At 45.4% G+C, this 17,651-nt stretch overlaps 1 protein-coding gene across 1 annotated transcript in view; it reads right to left on the bottom strand.

The window, feature by feature from the left end:
- znf536 (zinc finger protein 536) overlaps positions 1 to 17,651 on the bottom strand; it is a 114,266-nt gene that overhangs the window by 3,571 nt on the left and 93,044 nt on the right. Inside the window, 1 exon segment of the mRNA XM_067249415.1 lies at positions 4,366 to 4,524. Coding sequence (XP_067105516.1) covers positions 4,366 to 4,524 — 159 coding nt within the window.

The following is a 17,651-nucleotide window of genomic DNA, read 5'->3' as shown; positions in this document are numbered from 1 at the left end:
GATACCAGAGACAAAAGGAAAGAAAAGAGTTAGAGAGCAAGATAGAGTGTGTGAGACAATGAATTGAGCAAGGCATAAACAGAAAGATGGTAAGAGAAATATCTGTGAGAGAGAGGGCTTTTTTAGTCAATTATTTTTTTTTTTACACCAGACCTAGTTTGCGGCACACTGTACAGTATATTCAAAATAAACGATGCGAGATGAGCTTTTAACCCAATAAGTGGCTCTCCTCTGAGCAGGCTAACAACAGCATAAGCTGATTTAATAAGGAAACGTCCCTGATGCAAATGATCATTCTCAATTCCTCTAACTGGACAAAATGATATTCTAGGCCTCAAATTAGAGTGAAATTACACTGATCTGCTTTTTTACTCAACTCTTGTTCTATTTTTTTGTCTTTGAGGCTACTGATGATCAGGAATGAAAAAAAAACGATTGAGATTATTGTTCCCTTTCTTAAATATAAACTGCATTTTATTTGACTGTGCTGGTGCTGAACTGAAATGCAATATTGGATATTAATCAGTGTGTCTTACAAAGAAGGGTTTTTCAGTGTATATGGGCATGCTTGTGTTTGTGCGTGAGTATTTTGGGTAGAGAATGTGTGAGAGCCATTTGGACTGGCTGAGACATCTGCTCTATCATGCGTCAGGGGCATGTGTGACATCTGGGGAATATACTGTATCCTGCCTTGCAACATTACACACAATTTACTGCTAAAGGTCATTATGTACCCGTTAATCCACTTTTAATTGATTTCAGCGCAAACAGCACAACCTCTATGCAACACAGCAGATCACCAAGAAACAAAAGTACTAAATTAGTATAATTGTTTAGACCAAATGTTGAAAGATAGATATGAGTCTCTTTGTGTTTCATATTTGTTTAAACAAATGAAATTCCTAACATTATCCAGGAACAAATTATGTACATGGCCACTTGGTAAAGTATGAAGATTGCTATGAAACATAGTATCTATAAATCAATTATTCCCAATACTGGAGTATGTGTTTTTGTGTGTGACTGCGGTCTTGTTGAACTACACTTGTGGGGACCAGCAGTCCCACACAGATAGTAAACTAAGAAAAAAACCAGTGGGGACATTTTATTATGCCCCACAACTTCAGGTGCTATTTCTAGGGGGTTTAGGGTAAAGGTTATAATTAGTGTTAGGCTTACATTAAGGGTTAAGGATATGGTTTGGGGTTAGGGATAACACCATTTTGAATGGGAGTGAATTGTTAGTCCTTACTAGGATAGTAAAACAAACCTGTGTGTGTGTGTGTGTCCTCTCGAAGCAGATATGCTCAAACTGATTTCATCTGGATTTGTATGATTTGTCACAGTACCATAGTAACAGCTCTGAGTAAACACCCTTAGCCTACAGAGGGGCAATTAAAACAGTTAATAGATATGACATACTTTAAGATGAATTTCCATATGGCTTTACAGACTAGCGAGAGGCCGCTTGCATACCATGAAGAGAGGGGGTGAAAGAGAGTGGGAAGATTGAGAGAGAAAGAAAGATAAATATGTAAAAAGAAGCTGTTACTCAAAGTATATCTGGGTTAACGACTTTAAAAGACTCAGAAGAGGAAGTTTAACCTTAAATTAAAGTTAATCTCATAATTATGTGTGTATCAAAACAGTTTCCACTGACAGAAGCGTGTGACAAGTGCATAATCAGGCCTGTTGGTTAGCAACACAAGATGAAATGACTGTATGTTGTTGCTAGGAAATGAGTCAGAGTTGGGTAACATGCAGAACAGAACTAGTCTGCTGGTGAATAAAAGATGGAGAGAGAGAATTAAAGAGATAGAAAAATAGAGATAGAACATGACTGAGAGCACAACAAAAAAGGAGGGAGGGAGAGAGCCAGAAAGAGGGAGAGGGAAAGCGAGAGAGAGAAATCTACTGTAAAAGGAGAGAGCCATCCATGGGAGAGAGGTTGAGAGTAGAGGGGGAATGAGAGAGATGCAGTGGGAGGTTGTGGGTCCCCTCTGATTCATTGTGATTGCAAGGTTAGGTTGAGGTTAAGTGACTTGGGCAAGGCCCGACTCCCTCTCTGTCCCTTCTGAAAGGTGAGCCCAAACTCTTATTGGTTCTTTCCCCTAAAGTTATGCGGAGCCATTGTCAAGAGCAAGGACCTTTTTCTTTTTTACACACAGCTGCTTACTGCTAAATATGCCTTGTCCAGAAGGGGACAATCTGTGTCTCTAATTGCTGTCACTGAAGCCTAGATTCATTATGTGACTTTCCCATTAAAATGTGAGCATTAATTTGTATAATGAAATATCACCCTCTGCAGTGTTCATTAACTGTGGCCTCACACTGTATGGCTCACAATGTTAGCTACCTAGAAACTGTGCTTAATTTCGCTAATGGATATTTTCCCACTCACTGTTCAAGAGGAAATTAATACTGTAACATTAGCTCTTTAACTTTTAGAGAAATTTAAATTCACTTCATTCCTTTCAACAAAATGCTAGCGAGTCATTAATCTAACGTTGTGTTGCACAATGCCAGAGAGGCGATCGCGAGGCGGGCGCTGCTGTGGAGATCAGAAAGTATTAGGGGTGACGAGGGAGAGTTTGTCATCCGGGAGGGTCTCCTCATTGCCACCGAGGATGGGATCCTCGTCCCGTTTAAAAGTCATCGTCTGGCTGTAATCACTGCGTCGACCTGCAGTCCATCTGATCTCGTTGGGATGATTTAAAGGGCACATCTTGATGGTGCATCAGAGAGCATGAGGAGCTGTGTGGGTCTGTGTGCCCCCCCCCCCCCCCCCCCCCCCCCCCCCCCCCCCCCCCCCAGCTCCAGGCCTCAGTGACTTAACGTACGACCAGGGATGAGCCTTGTGTTTCCTCTGCAGTGAAATATGGCCCTTCTGGGGACCCTTACTGGACCACTCGAAGCAGACATAACTCAACCACCCCCTACTGTTAGGTAACAGATTTCGGCACACGTAAACAGCTGCATGCACGCACACACACACACACGCAGGCACGCATACGCACACACAGTCAGGTATTGAGAGGGGTGAAAGGTTCAGAATACCCGAGGCTGATGTTGCTCTCGGTGACCTGGATGTGCTATTTAACAAGGGGACACCATTTAGAACAGGGAGACTAATTATGTCAGTACACCAGCGTACTGCCTCGCTACTCCCTGCTCCTTAATTCCTCTCCAGACCTGAGGTATGTGCCTCTTGTGAAGGCGGGGAGGGGGAGTGGGGTCTGCGTTTTGGGTGGTCTCCCCCCTTTCCCTTTTAAGAGCACACGGAGGGAGGAAAAAATACGGCAAATAAAAGCTAGCATTGATTTCCTCAGCTGCAAGAGATTTCCATTTTAAGTTGCGAGTACCCAGTCCAACCATGCCTTCATCGCTACTTCAGGATTACACGCTATTTTTCCTTTTTTTTTTCTCCTCTCTTTCTCTCTCTCTATCTCTCTCTTTCTTTGTCTCTCGCTCTCGCTCTCTTGCTCTCTCGCTCTGTGTGTGTGTGTGTGTGTGTGTGTGCGCAGTAAAACAGGGTTTTCATACACAGAGGTCAGAGACTAAGGACAGCCGGCTGTTAGGGAACATTTACAGTATGTGCGCTTACCAGCTAAGAGAGCACAAGCAGGGTGGAAACAGATTTAGGTCTTATAAAGCCATGAGATTTCCATGACTACGTGCTTTATCTTAGCTGGGCCTAATCTGAGTAGGAAAGCAGCTCAACGTGAGCAGGGTCTCGTAGCGAGGCATCGTAAGCTGTTTCTACGGAAACACTCTGTCCCCTCCGCTGGGTAACTAGAGCACAGTCTGGGGAGTGACCCCACGGTGACCTTCCCAAGAGTCGTGACCTTTGGCGTGTGTGTGATATGGGCTGACTCGCACGGTAGCATTATGCCGTGGGTCTCCACGGCAGCCTGGTGACCTTCAGAGGGAGTGGACGGCTCGTTGGGCCAGACGTCCTTGGAGAAAGGTGACCTCACATGATGGTCATACCTGCCACATTAACCTGGATAGTTACTGGGGCATCTCTAGCTCGCAGTGGAGTACCGCAGCAGAATACACACGCAGGGAAACACACACGCAGGGAAACACACACACACACACACACGGAAACACACACACACACCTCTGGATGTCCGACCAGTGGACAATGCCCACATCATTACTCTGACTGGGCCTCCCTAGCAACTATGTGGGTGGGCATCCTATGCGGTATGAAACGCAGACTGGAGATCTTCCTACAAACAGCTGCCAAGAGGAGCCTTGGTGTCATTCACAGCAGGAGAACAGTGGGTACCTGCAGAGCCCCCCTGCAGAGCCCCCCTGCAGAGCCCCCCTGCAGAGCGAGGACCTGGCCGAGCCACTCACCTGTGTGTATCCTCAGGTGGACCTTGAGGTGGTGGGAGGTGCGGAAGGTCTTGCCACAGTATGGGCAGTCCTTGATGGCCGAGCCCAGGCTCCGGTCACGATGCTGGGACTGGGGCTGCTGCATGGGCCCTGCCACCTTCCCCTGGTCGTCCCCCACATCTGGAACAGGCACGCACACATTCACAGACAAACACAGACACAAACCAGAGAAGTGTTGAGTGTCACTTCAAATCTTCCGCACGTCAGAAAACATACTTCTTCTCCCATTGTCCCCCTCCCCCCCCCTCCACCCCAACCCCTCCTTTTCCTCCCACCCAAATGTGCTAACACCACGCAAAGTCAAACACTTCAATGGGTTCACGTGAGTCGCTATTTTTCCCACCCATTTCAAACTGACAGAACGCTGACAGTTCAGAAGCTTTACAGGCTTCTTTAGAAATGCCAGCCCCGACCCCCTCCACACACACACACACACACACGTACACACACGCACACACTCCCTTGGTCTCCTCTCCTGAGGAGCGTCAGAAGGTTTTATCCTCGCTATCATCAACTCCTGGTAGCATATGGCGGATTGTGTTGAAATGAACAATACAAGAAAAGAAAGGCCTGTGTCAGCAGCGGGGCCGCGGCTCGTCTCCATGGCGCTCCTGTGTGGAACAGGTAGCGTCACCGCTGTCAAGAGATCTGAGCGGGTGATAACAGGCCTGACCCCACCCTGGCAGCGCCGACACTAATACACAAACCAAGCCATCCTGATGTTTGCCGCGCCTAATCAACCCCTCAATCTGCAGATGAACTCAAACAGATTTCGAAACAGTCGACGGAGGCACAATTAGAAGGCAGGTGCAGGATGTCATCGTGTCTGTGTAAATGTATAGGCCTTTCCTTGAAGGACAGACTGCTGGAACTGGTAAAATATTGTTGAAATGAGCAGAATGACCCATTTATAGAGAATCAACTTGAAATGACCTGATCATCAGGGTAAAAGTATCCTGATTGTTCATGTACCACCCCCCTCCCCCGCGCACAGGCATAAACCAATGCTTCTTTCAAATCAGTAAGCGTGTGACCCACCACGGCACAAATAAGGTTAAAAGTGTTCCTTTATTCCCCCTTTTCCCCCATAACAAGCCACATGATATAGAATGAGCGTTTGTGTGTGAGCGTATGCGTGCGTGTGTAAGTGTGATGATCGCACTTGGGAAACCACGCCACACAATCCCGAGTGCTTCCTGCACTACTGTAGCTCGGCTAATCCGTCCCTTTCTTACCCCCACCCCTCCTCTGTTAGGAGTCAAATAAGGTTTCAGGAAAAGAAAGACTGAAGTCAGCAAGTGTCCCTGCTGCTAACAAGCCGTGAGCACATGACCAAGCGTGGCCTCATGGTGAACGCACGCCGCGCCACAAAAGATGGAAGCGTCACCGGAGAAACTCATACATCCTCATTTCAACTAACCTCCAAAAAGTAGCAATGGACACCATTGTGATTCCCGCATCTCATTTGAATTCACGTCAAGCCCTTTTCCAACTGCACTGCATTCAAATTGACCCAGGCCCTGTTGCACATGTCTCCAGTCAATGTGCACATACTGAACAATACTGTCCTGTAACTAAGCCCCTCATAACCATATTTAGCAGCACACTACATATCCCCTTCTTGGCAGAGTTTCATCATGTCATGTAGCAGACAAGGGTCCACCTGCCCACCCCAGATGGGGCAGAATTACAAACTCTCAAAAACACAGCTTAACCCCCCCCTCGCCAACAAACACACACACACACACACACACACACACCCTTTGCTCGCCCTGTGTGTGTCGGGGTTAACAGAGGTCCTGTACGAGGGAGATACACCACAGCGAAGATGTGAGGAGACTCTCCTGGCGTTTAACAGTCTCTAAATAATGAATGTTCTTCAGACATACAGAGACAGGGGTACAAACACACACACATGCTCGCGCACACACACACACTCTTTAAGTGAACACAAACAGTGTATGTACAGTGTGTGTGTGTGTGTGTGTGTGTGTGAGAGAGAACTAGTCCCAAGTGACAGGAGTCCAGCGTGGCTGTCTTTAATCAGCTGACTGATCCCCAGCTTTTAATACGGCTGTTCCAATTACTGTAAAAGTCATCCTGCTCCGTATAACCACAAATATTGACAGTTTATTGCACAACACATTTATGACATTTGAAGGTCACCTCATATATTATGCTTCATCGTTCAGCGCTGGGTGTCTGTGAAGAGAGAGAGATCCACCAAAGACAAGCCACATACAACTATTCTCTCTGTATTGATTATCCATTTCACCACTAGCCCTTTTTATGCAAAGAAAGAAAAAAGAAGAATATCTGTAAGAGACACAGCATTAAAATGATTGTCCCAGGCGAGACACGGGCTTGGTATATTGAAACCTGTTGATGCCTGAAACCGTAACTCTACCGGCTACGTCTCAGGGATGACAGTGCAGACAAGCTCCAAGGGTCTAATGTCGTCCATACATCAATCCATACAGAGAAGACAATGCTATTATCAAGCGCTCTCTGTTTGTATAGACTTTTGTGAATCACCAGAGTCAAAATGTCTCATGTTCTGTTTACTGAACATTGGTTAATAGGCTGATAAGTAGCTGTTTTATTGGAGCTATTCTGACCTCTGACTCTCACTAAGATCCTGACTCTCCTGCTATCCCAGCAGCCTCAGTCATGACCCGGCCGGGACGGCGCCTTCGACTGGTTACCTACCAGTCAAACGCCGTCGCAGAGCAACGCACTCAACCTTCACCGTCTCTGATCTGAGAGCAGCTCTTCTGCTGCTTCTCTCTCTGTCTAGGCCTGGTCCAAACGTAATGGAACATAACAGAACAAAGGGCTGGGATCAGATTGGAGTGGAGCTGTACAGGCCATCTGGGAGCGGCAAGAGTATCAGTCATGCTGGCTGCTGTCAGCTCCACTCGCTCCAGATCTCTGACACCCAACACACAGCCACTGCTGAAGTAACAGTACAAACCCCCATAGAAGCACACCATGGGAAAACAGACAAGCACTAGAGCCCTGGCACATAGAGAAGGCCTGCTGTATCTCTGTGTGTGTGTGTGTGTGTGTTTGCATGCTCAATGTTGTGTGAATCTATATATTCTGCTTGCCTTTCCAAGCATATATGTGTGTAGTGTGTGTGTGTGCGCGCGCGTGCATGCATGCATGCTTAATGTTGGGCGTTAATCTATGTTTTGTTTGCCTGTCCATGCATATGAGCGCATGCAAGTATGGGGTGTGTGTGACTGTGAGAGAGGGCGTGTGTGTGTCCCCTCTGGGACAGGACGAGCAGCGTCTCCCGGCAGACCACACCCTGTTCCCATTAATGGAAAAAACAACAACAACAAAGCAACAACTGGGGGAGCGAGCTGCTTCCTTAATGGTGCTCTTTCAATCACACATCCAGCCGTAATGTCCTGTGGTCTTGATTAGTGTGATATCACTTTCAGGAAATAAAATTGAGGAAAAAAAGAAAGAGAAAAAAAAACGAACTCAACAAGAGTAATAAAAACACAATATGTCTCTCTACCTCTCTCATTCGCTCCTTTTTATTCTCTCTCGCTCTCTCTCTCTCGTCAATGCCAGTGCCCTTCCCTATCACCAAATGCTGACATAAAGAACAAAACAAATAAAGGAAATGTACAGATTTTGAAAAGAGAGTGAGAGAAAGGGGGAGAGAGGCAGAGAGAAAGTAAAATGTGATGACATCATTTGAAAGGCATTAGGCTTTTAAAAATGCGCCCATGGGGAGATGATTTCCTTACGCTGAAGCAACACAACACCAGCCGGCTGATGCTCTCTCTCTCTCCTTCCCTCTCTCCTTCCCTCCCTCTGCCTCTCTCTGCCTCTCTGTCTCCTTCCCTTTCTCCCTCTCTCTCTCCTTCCCTTTCTCTCTCTCTCTCTTTCTTTATTTGGACGTGTGCCATCTTTGTGAACGTCTGGTTCATGCGAGTTAATCAATTTGAGGTTTAGTTACACTGCTGATGCTAGCATTCTAGCCAGAGCTAGAGAGTAATCTGAACTCGCAGAATTTATTAACCAAACACCAATTATCATTAAACACCACTGCATTATCCCCTGCTTTTACTACCTGACAAGGACTACTTAATGAAATTTTAGATTCAAGTTATTTAGTGTGTGATTTATGAATGTGAAACTCTTCGGGCAGCTACAGAGTGCAGATGCTGCTCCAAGCACTTTTTTTTAAGGAAAAGGAAGACATTGGGGACCCAAACCTCTCCAAGGTATCCCAGCAACCAGGTCTAGACCACAGAGTGAGAGAGAGAGAGAGAGAGAGAGAGAGAGAGAGAGAGAGAGAGAGAGAGAGAGAGAGAGAGAGAGAGAGAGAGAGAGAGAGAGAGAGAGAGAGAGAGCGAGAGAGAGAGAGCGAGAGAGATAACATTCATGCATACTTCAAGACTATGGACAGATTTGGGCACAGTGACCATAACTAACAAAAATAACAAAAACATAAATCAAACTGAGAAACTCGTATAGTGTTTACCCCGTGATGTTTGTGAGATGAAAACAGGCTGGAAGAGTGTTACATATAAGGCGCTCGGGTAAACAGGGGCACCAGATGTTCTTTGATGTTAATAATGGCATTTATTATTAATATTAATTAGACTGCATTCAGCAATACATTTGGGCCATTTCCAAGTCAATTAAGCAAAATGGCATTCGGGAGATGTTGAAACGACATTTTAAGGCAGGTGTTCAGCTCTCCCTTAATAAAACATTTTTCACAGATTCTGAAAAAACATTTTGGAGATTTTGTTTTTCTTTGTCCCCTGCTAGACTTGTGGGTTGTCATGCTCTAAGCATCGGAATGAAAACAATGTTGTTGTATTTTTCTCATCGCAAGTTTGACGAGAAATAAATAACACAAAAATAAATAGCATTTTATAATCAAAATAGCATAACAATAATTTTATGAAAGTATTAATCTGATGTTGCCTGTATGCATCCAGACACACATACTTACACAAACACACACACACTCATGGTAAATCTGCCAACTACAGCATGTCCACACAGATTGAGGAAGGGAGATTAAACCAGATATGAAATGAATAATTATGAAGATAATAATCATTTTTCAAAACAGTAAGGACAATTATTTTAGCAGCTTAATGCCAGGCTATTGTGGGTACCAAAGGCCAAACATTTCAATTCAACACCAACTGTTTTTTGTGTTGGGTCATACACACATATACAGTAATCAGCTGTGTGAGTGTGCGCATGTGTGTGTGTGTTAACTAACACCCAAGATTCCACGTGTAAGGTTAAAGAAGGAGTCAGTCTATGTCTGTGTAATGTAGACCCTGAAAAGGGGATGCCGCCTGCTACACCTCCGGCCAAAAGTGTGTGTGTGTGTGTGTGTACTTGGCAGAAGTGTTTCTTTAAAGCTCTGTGAGGCTGAGCAGTACAATGGTACATTAACAATCTGTGCCTTCATTTATCAGCGAGTGGGCGCTGGACTGGGTGTTTATGGCGCACTGCACTTTTCATGGAGGAAAATTAATGAACATGCCTCCCCTTGCAACAAACATGCACCTGTGCTGCAGAGATGCTAATCACAAACATTTATTTTTATTAGCCACCGGTCTCTCTACAACCACAGTTATATGGGGGGGGGGGGGGACATAGACAGAGAGAGAGAGAGAGAGAGAGAGAGAGAGAGAGAGAGAGAGAGAGAGAGAGAGAGAGAGAGAGAGAGAGAGAGAGAGAGAGAGAGAGATAGGGAGAGATAGAGAGTAGATGGCCCACCTTTACCTCATGAAAGAGGAGATTTTCATAAATTGCATTTCAGGCCACATTCATTCCTGCATCGCTATGGTTATTAGATTGATGAAGGGAAGGGGAATTCAGCTTAATCTATTTCAGGTATAATTTATAGATTATAAATGTAAATATATCGGGAGATGGGGCCATTTGACCTAAAATAACTAAAGCTTTGTAGCTTAAAAAAATAAAAAAACATCAAAAAATATGTTTTAAAACAAACCGTCTCCTAGGGAAATTCCACACAGGTGGTACAGTCTGAACCAGAGATTACAGAAGCACTTCCAAAGCCTTGATAAACCCACACACTCCCATACGCTGTGTTCACTGATACCAACGGATTACCAAGGAGGTTTTCGCATGATGTTGTTTTAGGATAGGTGTAAACACAGGGTCTTGTCCACACGGTCCTCATCCCTCCATCCCTCTTTCTCTCCACCCCTCCCCCGCCAGTGACAGAAGGTGCTTCTCCCTCTGTAAAGGCCTTGCCTCCGTCGAGCGAGGGGAAGAGGAACGGTGCCATAAGTTTCTCCCTGGCACCGACCCATCTTTGTTTTCCCCCTCTCAAGTCTGTTTCAGGCTTCAAAGAGCATTGGAAAAAGACAAACACACACACACACCGATACACGTGCACCCACACACACACACACACACAAGCGTCTGAAGGAGCACTGATGTCTCACTAACTTTATCATTCTAGCAGGATGATCACACACAGAAGGGGAGGGGGGGGGTCCACCTCTGTCTCCTTCATCACGAGAGGGAACAGACGTGGTCAGACACTGAGGGGACAAATGTGGGCGTTATTTGGGGATATAGTGTGCGTGTGTGCGTTTGGGTGTGTGTGTGTGTGTGTGTTAGGGGTGGTGGGTAATAATCTGGGTGGGCATTCATCATGTGCACGCACACACAAACATGCACACATACACACCATGTCTCTTTGGCAGGATGTGAGCAGTTATCATTAGTGAAGGCTGACTGGACCTCATGTCTGCTGTCTATGGATGCCGGGTGAGGACCGGGGAAGATGGGTGGATAACAGGAAGGGAGGATGGGGGGGATGAAGGGGGCAGAGAGAGAGGTGAGAGAGGGTGGAACAGCTGACTAACATGTACTGTGAGGCTCAAAATAAAAAGGTATCATGTCATGATGTATGTGAGTGGTAAACTCTCTCTAGAGGACACATGGCACACCGAGCATCTGGTGTGACAGTCAGGCATCAGCCTTCACACTCTGCCTGCTCCACTGCTGGACATATTGAGTTATGACAACACAATGTAACAATACCCCTGCACTGTGCCTTTAAATAGGAAGAAAAGATTGTGCTCCCCTACCATTGATTTCCTATTCACTTTCCAGCACACTGAATCAACAACAAGCACAATAGGCAATCATAAAGCACAGTTACAGATCCTCATGTAAAACACAGCCTTGCCTCTCTATCAGCTATGCCTATAGCATTGAACCTAAACGCAGCACAAGCCTTGGTATTAGTCTACATTGATGAAAATTAATCTATTAAGACTCATTACGGGCATATATTAAGGTGGAGTAATTATCGGGTTGGGGAATGTACACTGGTCGATAGCCTCCACTTACACAGATGTGCACTTAAAGACATATATTACCACCAAGGTGATGAACACAGTTAACAAGGCCACACAGGACAGGTGCATTGTGGGTAAGGTGTCTTGGTGCGTAGGTGTGGGGTGTGAAACTATCCTGTCTGGCCAGCTAGTAAATCCAGCAACCAAGGACACGTCCCGTTTTCCTCTTATATGAACTTGTCCAGTGTCTCGGAAAATGAAATAAAAAGATTTATACTGCAGCTCTAAACAGCCGTGTGTGTGTGTGTGTGTATCCATCCGTGCGTGCGTCTCGTGAAAGAGCGAGTATAGCACTCTTGAAATATATTAGTGGAAAAACTGTTGTTTCGGCACACAAACACACACTTCTTGTACGCCACAACCACACACAAACACTTAAAGGTGTGACTCAATTTTTGTGTGTGCCCTGGAACACACACACACATACCCCCTTTAAAGACCACGATCTGTCCCACTCCCAGAATTTTAATTTGATATGAAGGTCATTGGCAGGGAGTAATAATCACCATTGGGGATCTAACAATTTGCCATTTAGGAACATTGAGACACTGATGACTCAACTATTAATAGCCTCACCCCCCACCACCACCACCACCCCATTCCCTCCCTCGTTAAAAACTAAAAACTATTCTGGTAATTCTATCCCAAAAAACAAAGAAACTGTGTGTCATCCCTTATCTGGTGGGTGATGTTTGGTTTTCGGAGCAAATGACTGAGATCCTCAGTAAAGAGAGCAGAGTAAGGGTGTTCTGAGAGTCAGGAGATGGCAAGGGTTAGGCTTACTACAACAGAAAGGCTTCCTGTTGGCTTTCACTTCTGGGTCCTAAAGAATTGTGTTTTTTCTCTGAGGGGGAATGGCACCTAACAGCGAGTTCAGTGGTACCGGCTCCCAACAAATCTCTGGAGAAACCGTTGACGACAACCGTGAGTTCTAAACTGTAAGGTGACATTCTCTCTCCGTTGATTGTGCTCTTCCTAGTGCATGTGTGATGAAGAACAACAGGCCCTGCTTTTCCAGGCAACATTAGAGAATCATCTTAAAACTTAGAAATAACTCTCAACATGTTAAGTCCAAAGTGGGTTCAGTTCTACTGATCTGATCCAATGAACATTTCCTTCTCACAAACAACAGTTTATTATTGAAAAACACATTTACTTCCTACTTAGTACTGCTTGTCCATTCAAGCATATGTGTCTACATTTGTCGGCAAACAAACAATTCAGGCTTAAGCTATTTTTATCAAGCCCAGAGCATTTGTTCTTTTTAAGAGATCAGCATTTATAGGGATGGAGAATGGGGAAGCTAGAATCCTTTATCTACAGAGGCTCTCCATCTCAAGACTAATTACAAATTAATCTGGATCTTTATATCTGTAATAAGAGGGCAATAATGTTCATGTGCTAAGAACTATCTGTTAGATATTTATAAAACTCGACATACTGTAACCCTAAGAGAGGAACACATAATTGCTCGCTTGTCTATATCTATACTCCCTACATCAAGGCCAAGGATTGTGAATATTAATAATTGATCATTAGGTTTGATATGACTGAGTGGGCTCAAGTTTTGGTAATAAAGTTGACAATGTCTCGCCCCGGGTCTTTTGCCGCGGTCAAGGTCGAGGACAGCGCCCCTAGTGGAGAGCCAAGCTCAGCAGGTACAGGGAGACATTTTAAACGAGTCCCGGACTTCAATCAAGATCTAGTACAGTACTGCTCTATTAACTTCTTCATGATAGCTTTGCAGGGAACTGTATGCCCTTTTGCTAGGAGTGTGTCTGTGGGGCTCAGGGTGGACTGACAGATTGACAGAGCTAGACTGTGTCCCCAACCTGGCTGTATGGAGCCACAGAGCATATGGCAGGGTTTATAGGGAAACCATGGTGACATTATATTACCCCTGCCTGGCTTCACTGGAGACACACATGCCGACTGGTTACATCACTGATACAGGAGCAGGTTACTATTGGTTGCCATGGGTGTCCCGTCCTCCGTGCAGCCTTCCACTGTGGCTGTTGCCTGTGTCCCTCTCTCTCCCTCTCTCTCCCTCTCTCTCCCTCTCTCTCCCTCTCTCTCCCTCTCTCTCATCTGCCTCCACCTTTCTCCCCCCTACCCTCTCTCTCCCCCTCTCCCTCTCCCTACCGCTCTGTCTACCTCCCCCCCACACACACACACCCACAGCTACACCCACACACACAGCCACTCCCCCAGTGTAGCACCTCTAGGCACCCTGACCGTCGTTAACTGCTTGTGGCACGAGCGGAGGGAAATGGGTCATTAAATCAAACGAGCCAGGGCCAGCCTCCCAGCGGCCCGGATCTGTTTCCAATAAGATAGCTTCCTTTAAAAGCAGCCAGGATCTCACCACGCATTAGTGTCATTACAGCACTAGCCACTACCACAGTCAACCAGTGATTGCTGATGGCTCGTGTAGCAAACGTTCAATGCGACAGCTAGCTCCCGTTTCTGGTGTCCAAAGTTTTCAGGTCGGGAAATCCTCCATGACTTTTATTGTTACAAATACGGTTACAGCTACGCTGCAGCTAAACTGCCCCTGGTGTCCAACTCTGGTCTCACCACATAGTAAGTACTATACACTTTGGAGGTAAGAATGTGTTGTTCTCTGTATATGTTTATGCTCGATCATGTGACAGCAAATAAATGAACCTGAACTTGAAAGTATGGAAACCGAAAAAGTGTAGGTCAGCATGGTAACTGGAATCACACAAGGAATAATAATTAAAGACTGGAGTGACGCCCTACATACTTTAACTTCAGAATGTTTGTTGTTTTTCTGTCTTATTTTTATTTTTTCTCCCATTTTTCTAGAATAAGATGAATTAACTCACTTGTACATTTCTGCACCTGTCCTCCCTCCCCTCCCCCGTACGACGATAAGGGATTTCATTAACGTGAGAATGCTTGGGCTGAAAGAAACATAATTGCTGCAGTGTGTTGTTCACTCCGCAGTCGGCCTCATTTCTGCCTTGCCTTACTCTTGACTGTTAAGTGATCATTATATCAACACAGAGGATGGGCCAAGGTTAAAATATCGACAGACTGTGGTTGAAGCACAAAACAGAGAGATGGAGGACGGAGAGAGATGGGAGAGAGAGAGAGAGAGAGAGAGAGAGAGAGAGAGAGAGAGAGAGAGAGAGAGAGAGAGAGAGAGAGAGAGAGAGAGAGAGAGAGAGAGAGAGAGAGAGAGAAGGTATGATAATAAATGACAGAGGATGTGAGTGATATGATCAAATCGGGAAAGATCACAGGGTTGGGTAATGATTTAAACACAGGGTCCAATCCCTCTCCTGGCCCCCTTGATGGATAACTGTATGAAAAGATACATAATTTTAGGACTTGCCATTTACACAGCATTGCACCTGAAAGGCAGGAGGAATAATAGACAGTTGAAAATGTCAGGGAACTAACTAAGAAAGAGACGGGTGGGCCTACAGAATCCTAATTAGATAAACCAGTTAATGGCTATGGCAGCAGTTCAGAGAGGAGGAGAGGAAGAGCTTTCTGGAATATAGAGAGACAACACACACAGGCATGGGCACATATATATATATATTTAAAAAAAACACATGGATACATTTAATAAACACACATGCATGTAAGGACATGCAAAATATAAGCACACATATAGTACAACATACACACACTTCCCCTTTTAATACTTCAGAGCAATTAGCGAGACCTGCCATCTTTTACTCAGGGCTTTTGGACTTGACCAGTCACAGACCAAATATATATCTAGTTATGAAAACCATCATAAGAATATTCTCTGTACTGGGAAGGCCTGTATAGGATTTACCTATCTATCCCAGAGCAGACCTGCATGTTGAGTCTGAGCCAGCTCCACAGATTGTGTTAATTAATCTGCCATTGTGAGCGGGGTGGAACAGCTGCAGTAGCTCTCGTGCTGCGTTGTCAAAGCAAAACAATGCAATGTTAAGCTTCCCCTGCTGAATCTTCCATTACAAAGGAGCTCCAACACAGGGCTAAATTCATAAACCCACAGATCAATTTTTACCAGCACTAATGTCTGACCTTTAAAGGGAAAAGGTTTTTACATGCTTACTTTCGGCTTGAAATATGGTCAGATATTGATACCTAGGGATTTGGGCCAATTCCCGGGTCTGAAAACAAACAGATTGAGAGACAGTGAGGGATGGAGGGAGGAAGAGGTGGAGGAGAGGAGTGAGGGATGGAAGGATGAGAGAGAGAGAGAGAGAGAGAGAGAGGAGAGAGAGAGAGAGAGAGAGAAAGGTGGAGAGGCCTGATCTCCTAAACGGAGACAGACAGACGAGTGTGAGGACTCACCAGCTGGGCGCTGGTATTTTACAACAATACGTCTAACGCGATTAGGAGGGTCCCATCGATCCCCCGTTATGTGCCGTTCATTTAGCGGGGGGGGGGGGGGGGGGGGGGGGGGGGGGGGCTGTGTGTTCTCAGCGTCAGTAACAGGCTTGGATGCATCTTGTGAACACATATGGCTCCTTCCTACAGAAGCAGGTTAGATAAGTCACCGTACGTTACAGTAGAGTACATTATATCTATGGATGTCCTTGCCTGTGGACTGCATATTGTATGCCTCACACACCAATGTCATGGAGATATTAATATTTTTTTTGTTGATACAAAAACACAGAAGCGAGATACACCCTCATTGAGATGGCAATTGAATTATTTTATCAAATTGTGGCATCTCACTGGACGCCAGATTCCTTGTCCGATAGTGTGTTTAAGACAGATATGGCTTCAGACCAGACACTGTGCTCGGCACACAGCTAACAATGGCATGCTTCTCTCCCTCGCTTGTTTCTGTAAGAGACGGAGATGCACCCCAAAACCCATCAACGTGTCTGGCCCCGCGCCCGCTCTGAGGAGAGAGCCCGTCTGTCTCCCATAAACCCCTCCAACAGCCCAGCGAGCACCCCCGCACGCGTGCAGGAAAACACTCCCTTCAGGAGAACGCCATGGAGATTGAATACTGGGAGATTCTTCAGGAATAAAGTAGAAGGCAAAGTAACTGGTGGTAACTTGTTGCCTGGTATATAGGGGAGCTGGCTGTGTACTTAGATAAGCACTGTTAACCACAAGGAACTGCATCTCAAACTGTCTGACTTGCAACAAGCGGAGACGGGGGCGTCTGACTGGATGTCCTTTATAATGCGTTTAGGGAAATAAACAAAAGCAGGTAAAACTGGATAGGTAATGGAATGATTGTTTGTTACATTTCGTAGACGCGCTGTAATTTCGACACACACACACACACACACTTGAGAGCTTACAGATGGGGAACGGTGACATGGTGCTAACACGCATCTCAAAAGTGTCGCTTGCTACAGCATCTCACCTGTCCAACACGTTAGGATTTCAGAGAGCCATCAGATGTTAGCTTTATCGCTACGGCTGAGCAGCCGAGAGCACTCGATAAGACAACACTGCCTCACGCTCAGAGCTCCGCAACTGTCAACTCCACATTGTGGGGGGCTACCGAATGGAGAATGGGAATAAAAAAAAAAAAAAAAAAAAGGTGATATATTGTCATTAATTTTGTGTCTCGTCTGTGTTGTTGCATTCTGTTGTAAAATTGCAGAAAGAGGGTGTTTTGAGTCAGAGGGTGGAAACTTGATTTGTTTCTGCTGGGCTATGTTCACTGCACTACGACTGTCAGTGTATAAAATAATCGTCATGGAAATAGATCTCATTGACAGAGTGCCATGTTCACACTGTGAGCAGCTTGTGTCTTGTGAACATAATCCAGAAATGTCCTCCAAACTTTTCTTTTTCCAACTTCCAGTTACTCATCCCTCCCCGTTTCCAAACATGAAAAGAAGGAAAACCAAC

This window comes from Osmerus mordax, chromosome 13 (assembly GCF_038355195.1).
Source record: "Osmerus mordax isolate fOsmMor3 chromosome 13, fOsmMor3.pri, whole genome shotgun sequence".
NCBI classification, from domain to species: Eukaryota; Metazoa; Chordata; class Actinopteri; order Osmeriformes; family Osmeridae; genus Osmerus; species Osmerus mordax.
This window is presented reverse-complemented; position numbering and strand designations above follow the sequence as displayed.